The sequence below is a fragment of the Diadema setosum genome, chromosome 16 (assembly GCF_964275005.1).
Source record: "Diadema setosum chromosome 16, eeDiaSeto1, whole genome shotgun sequence".
Lineage (NCBI taxonomy): Eukaryota > Metazoa > Echinodermata > Echinoidea > Diadematoida > Diadematidae > Diadema > Diadema setosum.
Window position 1 is genome coordinate 18,201,611 of NC_092700.1, and position 19,113 is coordinate 18,220,723.

The 19,113-nt window shown below is 39.1% G+C and overlaps 1 protein-coding gene across 1 annotated transcript; it reads left to right on the forward strand.

Moving 5' to 3' along the window:
* Positions 1-2,368: 2,368 nt before the first annotated feature.
* LOC140239978 (ADP-ribosylation factor 3-like) lies at positions 2,369-18,613 on the forward strand. Its single transcript, XM_072319789.1, has 5 exons — positions 2,369-2,530; positions 7,406-7,583; positions 10,890-11,000; positions 13,845-13,969; positions 15,906-18,613. The coding sequence occupies exons 2-5, from the start codon at positions 7,439-7,441 to the stop codon at positions 16,065-16,067; spliced, it is 543 nt and encodes a 180-aa protein (XP_072175890.1). The 5' UTR covers positions 2,369-2,530; positions 7,406-7,438; the 3' UTR covers positions 16,068-18,613.
* Positions 18,614-19,113: the final 500 nt, after the last annotated feature.

The window sequence follows — 19,113 nt, forward strand, 5'->3', positions numbered from 1 at the left end:
TAGCTATTGTGTTTCTCAATTTCCTTGATTGAAGTCAATTAAAGCAATCATCACCAGGGGCATCGTTCCGTTTTCATGATGGGGTGGGGGGGGTGGGGGTGGGGGGTTGGCAAAACGTGGAAAACACGTGAGAGAGAGCGGAGCGACCGAGGGAGAGAAGGGACTGGGGAGGGGCAGGTGTGTCGATCCTTTTTCGTGATGGGAAGGGGGGGGGGGCTGGCTTGGAGTTGGAATATCTGTGCGAGGGAGCGGAGCGACCGAGCGGGGGGGGGGGGGGGGGGGTGGGAGGGGGTATCCCCCCCTCCCAGACGAGGAAGATTTTGCATTTTCAGACCTGAAATTCAGCAATCTGGTGCACACTTTTGGTGAAATTTATTTTTTTTCCTATAAAAAAAAAGTAAAAAAAAAAAGAAGAACTATTCACAGATCATCAGCTCTTGCTCCGCGCGTGCGACATCACCATGCGGGCCTATTAATGACACATGGAAGTTGTCAGGGGAAGGGGGAGGGTATGGGAGGGGCTAGACACGACGGAGCTTTTGCATTTTTAGGATTGGCATAGAACGATCTAATGCGCACTCTTGTGGAATATTCGGAAAATTGTCAATCTCCAAAGTGTACAGAGTCTAAATCAATGGATGGGAACCGAGCGGGGGAAAGGTAAATTACATACAAGAGGACGAGGGAACTTTTAAATTTGAAAGAATTGAAGAATTTAAGAGATATTTTGCATTTTCAGAATCAAAACTCAGTAATTTAGTGCACACTTTGGGTGAAAATTTTTGAGAGAGATATTATTGTATTTTCGTAATTGGAATTCCGCAATCTGGTGCACACTTTGGATGACAATTTTCTATCAAAAAAGCGAGAAAATTTCCTCATTTCGGGAATTATTGGGGGACAAAATGGCATGTTTCCCGGCCACTCCTCCCCCCCCCCCCCATCCTCAAGGATCAATGCACCTGCTTTCGAGGGGGCTTTTGCATTCTTATAATGCAAATATAAGTGAAAATATCTCGTAAACACATTTTTGACGGAATTCGGAAAGCTGTCAATCCCCAAAGTGTACTAAAGTTTTTAAAGGGAAACCAAGCGGGGAAAGGGTTAATTGAAAGAAGATATCCCCTCCCATCCGACGGATTTTTTTTTTTTTTTTAACTGAAGTGATAGACCTGGTGCACACTTAAGAAGAACATTTGGAAATCTGTCAATGTATGTAGAAATCATAAAGGAGTATATGCAATAAAAAGTGAGACAATAATGGAATCGCATAATTTGAATGTATATAAAAATGCTCCATTAAAACACCACCCTGAAAATCACATGAATTTGTCCATGTTGTTCCAAAATGATCACACGTGTATAGAACCCCTGTATATAACTGCATGCCCCACATATGAGTTATTTCTCGTCATAATTGCATTTAAAAGAGGATTTAGGGCAATAAAGTTCAGTGATTAGTTTTTTTTTTTTTTTTAAACAAGTGATTATATAATTTGCCCTGACACGTCGATGTAAATAAGCACTGATTGATCAGTGTTTAATATAGTCGCAATATGATGATGATGATAATAATACTAATAATAATAATGATAATAATAATAATAATAACAATGATAATGATAATAATAATAATAATAATGATAAAATAATGGGGATATATTGATATGCCGATATAGCAGTGGTGAAGTAGTACATGGTAACAGCTGCTTAAATGCAGTGATACGTATTTTTTTCCATAGTCTTTTTTTTTTTTCATTCAATCAAAATGTGCAAAATTTAGACAAAATGAATTGAACAGAATTGAAAGGGATTGTATATTTCTGGTTGAGATGAGATAATTCAGATTTTCATCTTTTTTATGATGGATATTAGAGAGCAATTATAAAGAGTATCCAATCCTATGAGGAATTCAAAATTTATTTGATGAAAACTGGTTTTGAAATGGCTGAGCTTATACCCAGAAATAACGTTGTCCTGTATCATAAAAGGTGGGTACCTATTAGCATTGCTTTGTTTTGGGATATCTCAGCCATTTCAAAACCAATTGTCTTCAAATCAACTCTGAATTCCTCTTTAATAGAATTTTATGCTCTGTCAAATTTCATAAGAGGCTTCTCATTATATTAAAGAAAAAACAAACAAACAAAGAACCCCCCCCCCGCACACCCCCCCCCCCCCCCAAAAAAAAAAAAAAAAAAAAAAAAATACATTTCCGCGTGTGCGCAATGCGAACGTGATGAACAGTGATAAATGGTGAGTCAAGCTCTGTGGTCAAGCCGTGCGTGTGCGGTGTTGTGTGTGCAGTGGTAGTATGCATGCATCATACCCACGTACGCCAGTGGGTATGTGTAATGTGTGTGATGATGTGTGTGGAATACACGTCATAAGTTACAACGTTTTCCTCCCCACTATTGCACTGGAGGCCAAATACGGTTACTATTTTCCGTATTTTGCGTGCATATTCCGGACATTTTCACTTCCAGTGAAGTGACCATAAACACCTCGGATATTCTCATCAATTTACTTTGTAAGTATATAAAGATAATTGTGAACGAAATGCCCTTTCATGAGCCGGAAATTGTGATCATATCTATCAAAATTTTATAGAGCCTAGTCTCACTAAACTGTTTCATGCATGGTGTACAGTATGGGGAAAGCTGTGTAACTGTGTAAGTTTAAATAAACTAGACTCTATTGACTATAACATATCGAACCAGCACCAACTCAGATCACCTGCAAATTAATTTGGCTGATAGTTTAGAAGATTATGCCTTTGTATTTCAGAAAGTTCGGGTATTATAGTGTTCATCTTGCATGCAATTGGTTCACTAGCCTGTGGTGTGAGTGTTGTTCCCTTGTGGCTGGAGTGTTAGCTGTTTTGACTGATATAATCTTTTGACTGATATAATCTTTCATTCATTTTCAAGCAAGTAATTTAAGTTGATGCGGACCGGAGCTGCTAAGAAGAAGAAGAAGAAGAAGATGATGATGAAGAAGGCGGCCCTACACACACATGTGTACAAATGCAATGAATGTGTGTTTAATAACTGTGTGCAATTTGAAATAAGTCGGTTGAGAGGTGTATGTGTGTGTGTATCTGCCTCTGTCTGCATGGTCTGTCTATGGACATGGTTGTATGCACTGCTAAACGTTACAGTCATTAGGAATTGCATTTCTCAACTAACGTTACACCTTCTTGCAACATGACACCTGGTATATTTTTTTGTGTGTGTGTTTCTACTTTGATTTTTACCTCGGTTGGATCCTAACCGTATTGGCGACCCCAACAGCAACATGTTCATGTCGGGGCCGCAGCGCTGCAGGGCAACCCTATCGCCTTTGTCGTCTATGAATATTGTACTTTGTAGTGTATTCCTAATATGGCTTAATAATATCAGCTGCAATATTGTAACTGCGACCAGCCTGCACGTACACGAAGTACAGATGTACTGTTACGTTGACCGAAAGATCGGTCTGTATCTGGTCTTCAGGGATATGTTCTGCGGAGACTGCGTCTGGCTTTCAAAAAAATAAAAGACTCCTCTGGACAGATGGATCTTTTACTGTTACGTAACCCTGTTTAACCAGAGGTTACTGTCGGCAAGACCAGAGACCAAAATACAGGGTTTTGTACTAAAATTTGTAGCCAACCTTTTTTTTTTTTTTACTAGATGAAATACTGTGCTTACAGTGTACAATTATTTTAACCTGGACATACAATCTGTATTGAGGAATTGTCAGTATATAATCTGATATCTCCTATAAGAGTCCAGTCAGAGATTTTGTCTGAGCTTGAAAGTTTCAGCCCTTGTGCACTTCGTATTGTCATACAGTTTATAAGTCGATGCAAGTCGTCGGGGCGCTGTAACTGGTTACAGTGCCTCGGGGGTTTGAGGTTATAGAGGGCAGGACTTCCACAGCACTGGATACGTTAGACCGATAAATCTGCCTCTTCTCTTGTGTATGGCCTCTTGTTAACCCAGTGAGGACGGTTTGATTTTGCTGCAACACGCATTTCCCATAGACACCTGCCCGAGTATACTCGGGACTCGTCCTCAACGTCAGTAACGAGTCAACTCATTACTGTACGGTTAACAAAAACAATGGTTGGTGTGGTCTTCTTCATTCAAACATGAAGATTCTTGCAGACCTTGGGTAGTGTATGTCACAGCATTAGGATGATTGATGTGCTGCATGTACAATTGTACATGTATACCATATAATTTGTTCAAACTTTTTACAAGGATGCAAGTAAAAAACCCACAATGGATCTACAATGTACATGTAGCTGCTTGCAGCCTTTCGTCAAATGAGGATGAAAGGCTTCGACTGGGGGAGCTGATACTACATTAATAGCTAAATACCATACTGTAGATGGGATAGCACTTCATGCCCTCACACTGTACAAGAAGGAGTTTTGTTGTTGCTGGGTCCTGGACTGTGGTAGGAGGTACTGTATCCTTGTGTGTGCCCTGCTCTTGATGATCTGGCAGATTATTTGGTTAATGGGTGTCTCACAGTCAAATGGGACAAGCTGGCTATGTATGGATCTTGTAGAAAACCACATGCCAAAGGTGTTCATATTGCTGTTGGAGTGACGACAATGTCCATCCCATCTCGTGGAGCATTGTTGATTCACCTGAAGCATTGCAGTACCAATTCAAGGTGTATCTGGCTGCCCTCCATGGCGTTGTATCCTGTTTGTTGATGAGATGATGGTTCCCATGTATACACAGAGAAGGCATTATTTCCTCCGCCAAGGAAGGAGGTTTTGTTTCAACTGGGTGTTGGTCTTACAGTAAAAATAGGTTGTACCAGTGATCTGTATACAGTACCTACAGCTGTGGCTTTAATTACAGTATTGAGCTTTTGGTGAACTTACTCTCAGATTCCTTTGTGGGAAGGCTTGGGTGTTGGTAGCCTTTTGGCAGGCATTGTTGACATGTTTGTTCCAGCTTATTTGTGATGCCATGGTAACACCAAGGTACAGTTGTACTTGGGTTGGTTGCTTCTACAGGAGTCAGGATGGAGTTGGTGAGCTTGTACTGATATACACAATCTGGTTTTACTTCCTGGTGACTGCTGTATGATGACTTCACACTTCTTGGTGTTCAGGTCCATCATCCCCTTGCTAGTCCTTTCACAGAGCTTGTTTAGATCTTGTGTATTTTGTTCAGCATCAGTATCTGACTAGATATGTAGTCAGGTACATGTACAGTACATTGTAGGCAGTGACATCATCAGCAAACGGTCACGACCCTGAACTTGAGGTGGCAATCCAGAGGTGGCAATCCACGTGAGGATTCAGGTTTCTAAAATTTTTTGGTGAGATAATGAGAAACATCTTTTGAAATATGAAAGAGCATAAGAAATTCAAGAAGGATGTTTATTTGATGAAAATTGGCCTTGAAATGGCTGAGATATCCAAAACAGTGATCCTAATAAGATTGACAGGCCACGACTTTTATTAAAGGATCTCTTTGTTTTCTCTTGTTTTTAGATATATCTCAGTCATTTCAGAACTGATTTTCATCAAATAAAGTTTTGATTCCCCTTAGAATTATATGCATGCTCTTTAACATCTCATCATGTGGTCTCTAAATATCTCATAAAATGTTGCAAGCTAAATCCTCACCTCATCCAGTACTGTACAGTCCCTTTAAAATGACTCATTGATATTTGGGGTTATCAGGATTTTCCACATGTTCGAGCTTCTCCACAATGCCATTTTGATGCAGTGTTGGCTGTCAGTAAGGACATTATTGCAATAAACATTGCAGAGTGCACACAGAAATTATGAATACCAGTTCAAAATGCTCAATGCTCATCGTACATGTGTATGCACAAATACCTGGCAGAGGTGCACTTTCTGCTGAAAAGTGAAATTAGCCAGCAAATAGAATGAATTGTTACCATCTGGGTATTTTTAACGCTTAGTGTTGGGTGGGTGGCATGCAGCGGTCCCATTGCTGGAAACTCAACTTGCGACAGAACACCAAACGAAACTTGCATTTAGTCAGTATTGGTCAGAATCAAATACAAAGTTACATAATTTCATCAAAGTAAGTTGCTTTTGATTTTTGAGCATTTCCACAGTAAAAGGGTACATTTCAGGGATGTTGCTTTAATTTTTTTCTGTTTCCAGAAATGTGCATTACCCCCAGTACAATACCATCTTTTTGAACACTTTAATGAGAGATGTTTAAATTTGCCCTGAAATTGCTTCAAAGCAGTGCTGCAATCTGTTGGGATTTTGCTGAAATATTATTTGTCTTTTTATTATTTTTAATGTACATGTACATGTATGCAATGCTGGACAAACATGTATCACTACAGTATGTGCTAGAAGGTCAAATAATGAATGCTCATTGGAACTTTGTTGTTTTTCAACTGAATGGCCCTCAGTGTAACATTGATCAGAAAAGATAATATCAGCTCTAAAATTCTATTGAACATTGTGTTTTATAGCAATTGTAGATTAAGTGCGTAACGAATGCTACATGACAAAAATGCAATCAGTTTTGTCTTTCCATTTTGCATACTATTGGGAAGAATAATGCGTTATACACATTGTACACATGTGTAGAGGCATGCCAGATTTCTAGTTGTCGAGCCCACCGGAGGTGAGGAAAGGGATCGCCTGCTCGCCTGCGGTGTCTGTCCGTCCATCGTCCGTCCGTTGTCCGTCCGTCGTCTGTCCGTAACGCTACAAAAACTTCAATAACTCTTTGCTCTGGGCTTCAATTGCAATCAAACTTCAAGGGAAGAGGGGTCATACAAAGTTTCACATTTAACCATATATGAAGGTCACCTCAAGGTCAAAACTCACAGGCAGGGGTCAATGAACTTTAGGGCCCAATGTTAAGTTTTTATGGCGCATTTCTATCATGGGTCATAACTTTTGATCCATGTAAACTCCATTTGTGACCAGACTTGGATGGTAGATGTCCCTTGGGGTGTGGATGGTCACCACAAGGTCAATGGTCACAAGCATGGGTCAACAAACGTTTAGAGCCCAATGTTAAGTTTTTATGGCGCGTTTCTATTATGGGTCATAACTTTTGATCCATAGGTTCGTTTGTGACCAAACTTGGATGGTACACTGTAGATGTCCCTTGGGGAGTGGATGGTCACCACAAGGTCAAAGGTCACAGGCAGGGGTCAACGAACTTTAAGGGCCCAATGTTAAGTTTTTATGGCACGTTTCTTTTTTGCCATACATTTTTACCCTTGTATATCTCTTTTTATCTGTTATATCTCTCTTTTTTTTTTTTATCTGTATATCCTATTCGCGTACAATTTCTTGTATGCGAATGGGCGAGACACAGTATGGCACTTGCCTTGTTTGTTGAATAGCACACTTCTACTCAAATGCTTTTTACTCTATGTTTCTCCAATACAGATATCACATACGCAGCGGTCCAACAGCAGAAACATGGGTGCAATTCTTAGTGCGATTAAAGGGATGGTTGGTAAGAAGGAGGTCAGAATATTGATGGTCGGGCTGGATGCTGCAGGCAAGACCACCATTCTCTACAAGCTCAAGCTTGGAGAAATTGTTACAACCATTCCAACAATTGGTGAGTCCACTTTTGTTTGAAAGACATACCGTAAATGTATATTCTAAAACCAGAAACTTTAGCAACATGAAACTTTTGCAATTTTCCTCTGACATTCAATGCATTGTGTAGGAAAAAAGCAGACTTTTGTATTTCATAATGCATCACATAACTTTCAAGAATCTTGGCTCCTCTCAAAATTAGCAAAAGTTTATGGCGCACAAAGATTTCTAGTTTTACATATCTAACTTTTCTCAGAAATGTTTGAAAAAACAATCGTGTTCATGAAGAGAGCTGTATGTCCATGTATACGTTACACTGGTATACGTTACACTGGATTTTTGTTCTTTTTCATGTAGTGTATAGCTGTATACATACATGTACATCCACTTACAGTGTACCGGTAATTGTGGACACTGTACATACAGACATGTACATACAATGTACACATTTTATGTGTCATTTGTGCACATGATGACGATGCAACAAGTTTTGCTGGACTGCAAGAATGTGGGGAATTCATACTATGAATTGTTCATTCCCACTTCATTTTCAAGTTGACTGATTAAACAGAGTATAGACCTTATGCATTGACGTCATCACTCGCTTGACAACCTCTCGCGACGCCATCTTAGAGGGCAAGCGAAGTCCTTGACATCGCAGAGGCGTGCAGCTAGTTATGTGCTTTTCCTATGCGCGCTAGCGGCGATCGCCTCACTCGCCGCCAGTCCCCAGGCTAGTGGCAGGTTTTTTTTTACCATCAAACAAGTTTGACATGACATGACACATTATGCAGCAATATTTGGGTAATTTTCTAGCATTGTGCAATCGAAATACTCACAGTAACTACAGAATTCCTAGGTTATAACGCAGAAGTTTGTATCCATAGCGCAACATCGCCGTTCGCTTAATGTATGTCGCCATTTTGAATTTCATTAGCCAATCACATGCGAGGTACGTGTTTTAGTAAAAAACATGTAGAAATCTACCTCACATGTGATTGGCTAACGGATTCGTAGGTTGATGAGCTGTTACGACCGCTGGTAGTTGCATCTTTTTTCATGAAAATTGTGCCAAAATGTTGGATATATCATTAACCTGGTGAGTGCAATGCATACCTCAAATGTCGATTTTGCTATACAAGCTTGAATTTCCCGATCTAGGGCTGTAGATTACATGCAATAGAAAAGACAGTAAAAGAAACACCGATGTTGTGTGTAAATGGTGGTAAATGCCCATTGCCTCGCGTGTAAAAGCACGCTCTAGCAACGCATCGCTTGCCCTCTGAGGGAGGGCGCCCTTCAGTTAGTAAGACCGTGTGACGTCATATGCATAAGGTCTATTAAAAATCAAGCAGTGCTTGAAGTTTCAACAAATTTTGACCGAAGATAATCATTGTGGCCCTAACTCACAAGGATGGTTAAATTTAGACCATGGTCTAAATTATGTGTGAAATAGGTACCATTGACTTTTGTACTGTATCAATGCGCTTGTTACTGGATGTATGTAGGCATACGCTATTTGTCAGTCGTATTTTACACAGATGAAATTTGCATAAACCACCTTCGTGAATACTGTACATCTCTACAATGAAATAATTTTGTTCTTGAAACTTGCAGTATATACCGTACACGGTATTGTAGGCCCTTCTGTAGGTACAATGTACAACATACGGATAATATTAATCTAGATCTTAAAATTTGTAAATGGGTGATACCGTGGATCCAAAAATAGATTTTTTGAGCCTTGACTCAATTCACATGGCCAAGATCGAATCAGGTGATGAAGTTGGTATATTTTCAAGAAATGATTCCTGTAACATGGTCACATGGTCTAAATGTGCAATGTACACTACGCATAATCAATGACCCTACAGGTACAATTTTATACCACTTTCTACACTGTAGGAAATGCACATTCTGATTGCACTCTCTATGTCTTTATGATGGTACCAGTGGTAATGACTTTTCACTGTTGCTTCTTATAAAAGATGAGCAGTACATACATGTAGTTACTGGTACAGACATGGGGATGTGCAAATACATATTGCCCCCAAATCAATGAAATAAAAATCAAAAGTACTGCACTCCACTTTTACATAGTCTTTACATTCATATACACTATCAATCTGATAAAGAACTACGATTATCCTTGAAGATTGTACACGAACCTTTAATTATTACCTCCATTTGTCAGAAATGGTTGGAATTTCTAAAGTTGGCTTTGCAATTAGGGTGCCGTTTCAAATACATACATTCACAATATACAGTTCATGTGTGTACATGTTTGCACATTGTACACACTGTGCATTTCTGGATGGGATTTACTTTTGTTTTACAATCATTAGGTACAATTTCATTTCATTAACCCTATTCCCACCGGGGGGGGGGGGGGGCATTTTGGCCCCCCCCCCCTCGACGTTTCGTGTGATTATTCTGCAACGCGTGATGCCCTCGCTGCGGCATTTTATGACTTTTTTCTGTCAAGTATCGCGCAACTTTTGAGACCAAATTTGTTGCTCCCGGGCATACCGTTTTGAAGCCACGCCCCTTTGAAAAAAATTTGTTGACCCAAAAATTGCTCAACAACATGATTTTGTGTACAAATCCAATGTAAATTGTGTTTTTGCAATTGATTCAAATATAAAAACAAATATTTTTACTTTCAATGGCTGATAATGATTTATTTTAGCCTGATTATGCTTTAAAAAAGTTCTGCGTCAAATACTGACGAAAAAACCAACAAAAACAAAAAGTAAAAAAACAACGAAATACATAAGAAATTCAATAAACGATAAAATACATAATAAATAATTATGAAGCCGAATTTTTGCTTCAATATTATTGTTGAGGATATTGAAAAGAATATGTTCACCAAAAATTAGAAGTCTTGGAGCTTTATTTTTTGATTTATAGGCAAAAAAATTATTTTGCATAAATTAGCATAAATTAATTAAAATGAAATACATAAATTAAAATTTGAAAAATCTAACTATACAGTCTTGCAGATTACATTGGCCTCTACCTCAGTGCAAATTTTCGCGTAGGATCGCGCGATCCACGACCGAGATCTGAAGGGGGGTCCAAAACCACCTTAAACTATACTAGTTTTCGACGTTGAGGGCGTTAAAAGCTTGGCCAAAATACGTGGCCGATTTTGGTACCGCATTTGGCCTTTTGCGCGTTTACATTGAAATGAAGGCTTGGCTCGGCCGCGGCTGAGCCCGGCCTTTTCACTCATTGTAAACGGGGTCAAAGAGGTACAGGTTGTACTTGCGTGGATGTCAGGCAGTTTTTAATTTGAATTTTTTTTTTTTTTCCCCGACAGGTTTCAACGTGGAGACGGTGGAATACAAAAACATCAGCTTCACAGTGTGGGATGTTGGAGGGCAGGACAAGATTCGTCCGCTTTGGCGCCACTACTACCAGAACACACAAGGTGCATGACAACCTGTAGATAGTGACTTGAATTCTCGGTAATGGAGTCGTACTTTGACTTCGTAATTGAAGAGACGCTTTCCTCTCAACCTCTATCTACAGTTGTACGTACAAATTTGTATGTGGTATGCATCTGTTTATCGTGCCTCGTGAGGGTGGCAAAAAGTTACATGGAATGATAGAAATATTTGTTTACTGTTTGAGTATTAACTGAACACTTTGTGGTTGCAGGGGAACTCAGTATAAGATTAAAATCTTTGTTGGTAATAATGCCAAAAAACAGCATCAAACACCCGCTACTGTATGGCCAGAGAAAAATGCTTTTGTGGTACAGCCATATTATGGTTTTGTTATCGACACCTGACTTGCTTTAAAGGACAAGTTCACTTTCATAAACATAAGGATTGAGAGAGTGCAGCAATATTAGTAGAACTCATCAGTGAAAGTTTGAGGAAAATTGGATAATCGATGCAAAAGTTATGAATTTTTAACATTTTTGTGTTGGAACCGCTGGATGAGGAGACTACTACAGCTTGTGATGTCATATGCGTACAACAGTATAAAGAAAATGTAAAGAAAATTCAACATATTGTCACTTTTTTCGCATAATAAAAGAGCACTTGACTTGCCTCTTTCTATAGGCAGGGGAAATAATATTACCCATAACATATGTCGGTAACGAGTCAAGGGAATGTGTACTTTTTCAAAAGATGAAATTTTGTGAAATTCTCTTTATATGTTCCTTATATTGTTGTACGCATGTGACATCATACAGTGCAGTAGTCTTCTCATCTAGCGGTGACTGCACAAAAACTTCAAAAATTCATAACTTTTGAACGGATTGTCCGATTTTCCTTAAACATTCGATGATGTGTTTACTAATATTGCTACATGTACATTCTCTCAATCCGTATGTTTATGAAGGTGAACTTGTCCTTTAAGTTTATCTGTAACAGCAAAGCTTTGTCAGACACTTGGTTGACACTTTTAATAGCCCAAGCATTCTTTGTGTGTGTGTGTGTGCAGTTGTACACTACCTGTGTATTCAAGTTTGGTGGGTTAGCAGAAAATGACAAATACACTTACATGTAGGCATACACATGATCGTCGCTTGGGTGACAAGACCTCGTATTTGAAATTTTGGTGAAAACGCCTTTTTTTGTTTTGAATAATGGTCAGATAAATCAGTCAAGTGATATCCTGTCCAAATCCTAGCTGACTTACCCCAAAGATGACGCCATGGTATGTCAAAGGAAAGACTATCCCATTCGATATAGTGCTTTTTGATAGCTGCGGTGTTTTTTCGCTCTCCTTAACATTTGACATTTTGTAGATGCGAGGTCTTGTCACCCCAGCGATGATATGGTAGTCAAGTAATATCAGTTGCGCTCGATTGCCACCTACATACATATGTACTGTGTGAAAAGTGGCATGAAGAGTTCGCGAAAGTTCATGAAAATTTTGGTACTCGCGAAATTTGCGAAATTAAAATGCAAACGAACATTCCTCATTTTACAGTAGTCAGAAATCAAAGCAGTAAACTTGTAAAATTACATACTATGCTGTTATCAGGTTAAAAGCAATCACACCATACATGCATATACCAGGGTTCCACACTAACTTTTATTTTTGGTGGCCCAAAGGCAAACATCCGACCTTTTTTGGTGACCCAATCAGGCCACCAAATTCTTCATTTCTGAAATTTTGGTGGCCCGACGTGCATTTTTGGTGGCCCTGGGCCACTGGGCCACCGTTAGTGTCGAGCCCTGCATATACTGTACTATATATGTCATATATTTCGCAAGTCTAAATTTTTTGCCAATCGCTAATTCCTGAAGATTTCACGAGTGGTTAGTTTGCTATTGTGGAGTCTTGCACTCATCGGAGAAGTGTACACGCGTACAGTATGTCACATTCACATCAGGATCAGATTCATTACTTTCACGTGTCTTTAATTTCGCGAATAGCATCTGTCTCGCGAAATTTGTGAAAATAAAAACCTTGTGAAATATCCGGCGTATACAGTATACGCCCCAATTTTGACTCTCGTTTCCACAACCAGGGAAGTCACATACGGATCAGAAGTATATATTAAAATATATTTGCGTAGAATTAAGTTCAAGACATACAAACTTTGGGCACATTTGGACAAATGGTTTTTTAGATTATGCAAAACAAAGAGAAATTGCTTGTACTGTATGTGCATGTAGTAGTATCATAGCTATGTAATACAAGCTCAGTGACTGTGTACTTTTAAATAGCAAGAGGTCTTGGACACGATCATATGAAAAGTGATACTAAAGTGTTTGAAGGATCATCTTGATCTTTTAAAGTAGGCCTTTGAAAAATGAACTTTGACCTTCATTGTGTAACCAAGATGACTACAATGTATCAACTCGCCAGTATGTGGATGAATCGGTCATGCTCTAGGAGCCCACAAATTTTACAGCAATGTGACCGGAGATACAGAGTAAAAAGAAATCAAGTGTTTGTCCTTGTGGGTGTGTATAGCTGAGAAAGTGATTTTGACATAAATGAAAGTAAAGTTTAGCTCAGATACAAAAAAAAAAAAAAAAGGAAAAAAAATAATGAGAGCAAATTTGTCCCACTGGGCTCAAACGAGGGCCCTTGGTTCAGAGGCAGAGTTCTTAACCACTTATACACACTTCTGCACAATCTAGACTCATGGAACTTACGTTGATAGTTGTAAGAAAAAAAAATCACTTCACCATGTACATTGTAAGTATTCCTAAAAATTGTGTTTATTTTTCCTCAAATTTCATTAATGTGATTTCTTTTTCTTTTTTCTTTTTTTTTCTTAAAATAATCCATCTCCTTTCTGCAGGTCTCATATTTGTAGTTGACAGCAACGACAGAGAGCGTATCACCGAAGCCAAAGAGGAGTTACACAGAATGCTGAGTGAGGATGAACTGAGAGAGGCTGCTGTGCTAGTAATGGCCAACAAGCAGGTAATGATGATGATCTGGGAGCCAGGGGCATCCCATTTCCAGGGGCGGATCCAGGAATTATGTAAAGTTGGGGGGGCTTTTACAAAATTAAAGGGGGGCGAACACACCCCACCCCAAATTTTGTTTCTTGTTTTTTGTTGTTGTTGTTTTTTTCTTGTGTTTTAACAAATTTTTAACAAATTTAATTTCTTTTTTTTTTAAACAAATTTAAGTTTTAACAAATTTTTATTTCTTGTGTTTTAACAAAAAATGAAGGTGGACACTTAATGTGCCCCCGCCTGGATCCGTCTCTGGTTTCACATTCTACAGGCGCTGTGCTGTGGCAGGGCTGTGCGGAAGACCCCTCCCCCCCCCCCCCCCCATTCCACATATTAAAACAGAGTACCCTTGAGGGACCAGTGGGAGACCCCAAAATTGGCAAGATGCCCTCAGCGGTCTCCAAGACCAGTGGCGGACCGGGGGTTCGGAGTTGATAAAGCTTCGGAGGGGTACTCATTGTTTACAAACAATACTGTGCTCCTCCAATGCTATGTCTACTGTAAAACACAATATTTTCACGTCATGAAATTTTCGCGAATTAGAGCCGACGGCCTTTTTCGTGGCATATATTTTTCGCAAGTTGCCTAACATTCACTGTGTATACTGTAGACAAGAACTTTCATGTGCATATTAATTTCGGGAATCTTGGCTCTCGCGAAATTCGTGAAATTAAAATGCACACAAACATTCCTCGTTTTGCAGTACTTGAAACCTCTGTCCACCACTTGAAGACCAGATGAAAATATCGTCTTTGTGGAATTGCTTAAAGAAAAAAAATCCCTCCAAACATCATTGACGGACCAAAAGGTAGTTTTCCAGCAAATTTCCCGGAGATCTCTGGGACCTTGAAGATTGTCAAATGTTCACTGGGAGACCAAGAAGACTATTGAGAGATCACTGAAAGATCATTTGATATACTCCCTTTAAAAGGAAATCCAGTCCAAATATAAGTTAGTCTGATAAAAAAGAGTAAAATCTTACAAGTTCTATGGTAAAAATTGGACTGAAATCGGATGAAAAATAAAGGAAGTTATGACATTTTGAAGTTTCACTATTTTGGGGGAAACAGCTCTTGAATAGTCAGTATGAATATGCAAATGGAAAGTGAGCATGTCATTCCCTCACAAGTGACCATGTAGTATGTACATAAAATTGTGAAATTTTTGGTCTTTCAATCAAACACAGTTATGCCCGAGGCTCAAATCCTCTTATATCTAACTGATCACAATTCTGAAGTTATTCAACCAGGAATAACATCATGTTTCAGACTTCATTAACAGAAACATTGAATTTTCATCATATTTTTGTCTACGATCAATGGAAAATTGTGAGGATATGATATGGTTAGCTCACTCATTTGCATATTCATATCCACTGTACAACAACCGTTTTGCAGAAATGAGCAAAACTTCAAAATGTCATAACTTCCCAATTTTTCATCCGATTTCAGTCAAATTTTTACTGTTGAACTCATAAGATTTTACTCTTTTTTTTTTTTGTCATGAAAATGGGATATAATGTATTACCAGTCAGTGATTATTTGATGAAAGATATGGGCCGTGGGGTCAAAGGGCAGGGGTCAAACTTCAAGTGAAAATGCTCAAATTCCCAAATACTTGTCCTCTGGAATAATTTAGCCATCCAGATGAAGTTTAGTTCAAAGATTACTGATATGTACTCAGACATAGGCCCTTCTGATGTGATATGATATTGGGGGGGGGGGGGGGGGATATATTGCTATACTTAACTTGCTGCAGTAAACCATTCATACTGAAATATATAATTCTTATCGTTGCACTCAAATTTTTCCCAACCTGTACATAATGTTATGTGAGAAAGTGTACAAGTTTTCAGGACACTTTAATATATCTATAATATATATTTATCTCTTGTGCAGGATCTCCCCAATGCCTGCTCAGTTCAGGATGTGACAGACAAACTCGGCCTGTCATCCCTGAGGGGTCGGAAGTGGTACATCCAGTCCACCTGCGCCACATCTGGAGACGGTCTCTACGAGGGATTGGACTGGCTCTCTAACACGCTCAAGAACACCAAATGATGTTGCTGGCCAGTGGAACCCCAAAGTCTCTGATACGTTGTACCCCTTCACAGCCCCTCCCCAATACTTTTTTGTTTTTGTTTGTTTGTTTGCCTGTCTTTTTGCAGATGAGACGGAGCAGAGTGATTCACGTCCCAGTTTCTTTTTTTTATGCCTTTGATAGAGAGAGAGGGGGACATAGATGTGTTATATATCGAGATGAAATGTTTCGTTTTTCTAATCTTATGAAGCATTAATGTACAGCCCACCTTTACCATCTCAAAGTTGAACAAAGATCTGACGACACTACTGTAAAAGTGGATATTTCGCATGACTAATTTTTCGCGCTTGGCCGGGTAGGAAGAGTTTCGCATGTTTTTAATTCCGCGGGATCAGGACATCAACTACTGGAACATATGGCACGCAAAAATATTCGCGTGCTTTTATTTTCGCGCTAGCTTCTGGTTGCGCGAAATGCGTGAAAATTTCAACACTGCGAAAATTTCCACTTTTACAGAAATCCATAAAAAAAAATTTTTTTTTGCTCAAATGCGAACCAACCACGCCTGTGCATATGTTACATATTTTTTTGAGGGGTTGATATTTAGTTTTTGTATGTTCTTGTTTTTTTGCTTGTCTTTTGAAATTTTTCATCTGTCGTCTGCTGTCAATGCGGTTTTTTTTTTTTTGCTTCGTATCAATTTCATTCCACTATATTATTTGGAAATGGTATCTGTACCGATTGACCAACTTCATTGTGGCATCTGTTTGTGCAGATTGAGGTAGATATGTACCCTGTCATTCTCATACAAGTAAATTGACATTTATATGGGAGGTCAGTTGTTTTACACTATCACAGAGCAGAGACTCATCAAAGTTAAATACCACACACACACACACACACAAATGTTATTGTACATGTACGTGCAAAACTGAAGAAGCAAACACGACTGTAGGAGTGACATACTCATGGACATTGTATGGTGCTCTGAGTCTCATAATTGCTGGCTAAATAAATCACGTGTATTTAATCTACACATGAAGAGGTTTAAAAGTACTAGGAAGACAATAGGTCCCCTAGTGTTGCTAATGTTAGCACATGCCATTTCTTTTTTTCTTTCCATTATTGAAGTGCTACCTATACATGGACCATCATCTCACAGGTGTACATCAGCATTAGTCTCCATGCATTTCTTTTTGAAATGGCAAAGAGTTTGTTTTGTGTTTTCGTATATCTATCTGTCTTTCTGTCTGTCTGATTGTATGTCTGTCTGTTTATCTGTCTGTCTGTCAGGCATACCTTCTGTAACAGTTCTGGCACATCTTGCTCTTAATGTGCACAAGTGTTTGAGCTCTGCTACAGGCACCGGGTATCGCCGGCATTAAAAACGAGTTTGTTGCGATAGGTCTAGTGATGTTATCATGTGTAGGTTTTGCCTGTATTTTTCTTCAGAAGGTGAAGCTCGCTAGCCTTGTGACTAGTATCACACACACAAAATGCTTCTGCTTTTTCTCTCTTTTAAAAAATTTCTCTTTATAGACTCACCGGGAGAAAAAAAACCTCCACAAAGTAAAGCGAGCATGCATGCAGCCGTCACTGGTTTTTAAGCCTTCCATATTGCTCGCTATATTGAGCCACAAATTGGCATATCGTCATGTGATATCTGCGAATCACATAAAATCTGCGAATCAAGTATTTAAAGTCACATCAGCCGTAGGTGACAGCTTTGCTCTTTTTTTTTTTTTTATAGTGGGAGTGTACATCTCTTTCAAGTTCCCCTACACTGTCCTAAACTGTTAGAAATAGTGACATGTAATGCTGACTGTGATGAAAATGACTATATGGTCGTAGGGAAGGTAAAAATTTGCAATTGCTCTTGATTGCAGATGTAATATGAGTTGTATTTCATATTTCTGTCATGTAAGAAGCTCTCTCTATCTTTCTCACGTGGTCATCTCTTTCTCTTCCTGTCACATAGTCACTTCACACTCTTTTGCTTTCAATCTAAGACTGCACAGTTCCGCTCGAGAGCCGTGCTGTTTTGGCTGCGTTCCTGTGTAAAAATTGTCAAATCGAATGTGGCAAGCGTGTTGTGGTTGTTAAAAGCTGTTGCACACAGTGTGTCGGGGTCTGGGAATACTTGGCCTTGGCATTCTCCATCCATACCCTTCAAGAGTAAAATGCAAGCACTCTTCCCTTGATTATGTACTTGATTCTTGAACTAAGTTATAAATGGGAAAAGTTCACTCCCCCTCCCCCCCCCCCTTCATTCTGTGATATCAGGGGGCATATCATGAAGCCTTTTGGTCGGATATTTTTCTGACAAACCGTTACAAGCTACTGAAATCCTTGCATCTGATTGGCTGAGAGCAAATTTGTCTGACAACTTTGTCGGACAAAGTGCTTCATGAAATACCCCTCAATTCAGTATTTAAGTATGTAATTTGGTTGTGAGCCTAATTGCATGTTGCCAGTATTTGTGAAACTATAGAAGGAAAGCCTCCAGGCTCTCTGTGTATTGGTCATGGGAGTAGCATGAATACATTTTGGAAACATTCCCCCCCCCCCCCCCCCCCCGCAAAAAAAAAAAGAAATCCTATTAAAAAAAAAAAAGGAAAGCCTTTTTATTGTAGGCAATATGTGAAGAACTCGATCTTTTTCTCCCTCGCCGCCTCTCATTTGTTTGTTTTTTAATTATTGTGGCGAGACTAATTTCAGATTGAGAAATCCATAGAGTTTTTAGGAGAGTCTTTTTCTATTGCTGCCCCTTGTGTAACACAATGTCAAGGGATATTCTCAAAGTGATGTGATTGTAAGCCTACCATTGCGGAAATGTGAGAGATGTTCCAGACACTTTACCATGTGTTTTTTGATGGGAATGTTGTATTGAAAATTTGTGTATGATAGGAATTTGCATATACAGCATTTTAAAGTGTAGTCACTTAAGGCATTGGATTCTGTAGTGTATCACTGTGTAAGTGTATTAACCTATATGTGGATGTGGGTGACACCAGGGGTTCCCTCATCCACGTGCAGAAGAGCTCAGTTAACGTGCAGTGAATTAAA

Bases quoted from the DNA above. Each gene is read 5' to 3' on its own strand.
- LOC140239978 (XM_072319789.1), top strand. From the start codon at position 7,439: ATGGGTGCAATTCTTAGTGCGATTAAAGGGATGGTTGGTAAGAAGGAG. The intron at 7,584-10,889 runs GTGAGTCCACTT...TTTCCCCGACAG, and splicing joins TACAACCATTCCAACAATTG to GTTTCAACGTGGAGACGGTG. The intron at 13,970-15,905 runs GTAATGATGATG...TCTCTTGTGCAG, and splicing joins TAGTAATGGCCAACAAGCAG to GATCTCCCCAATGCCTGCTC.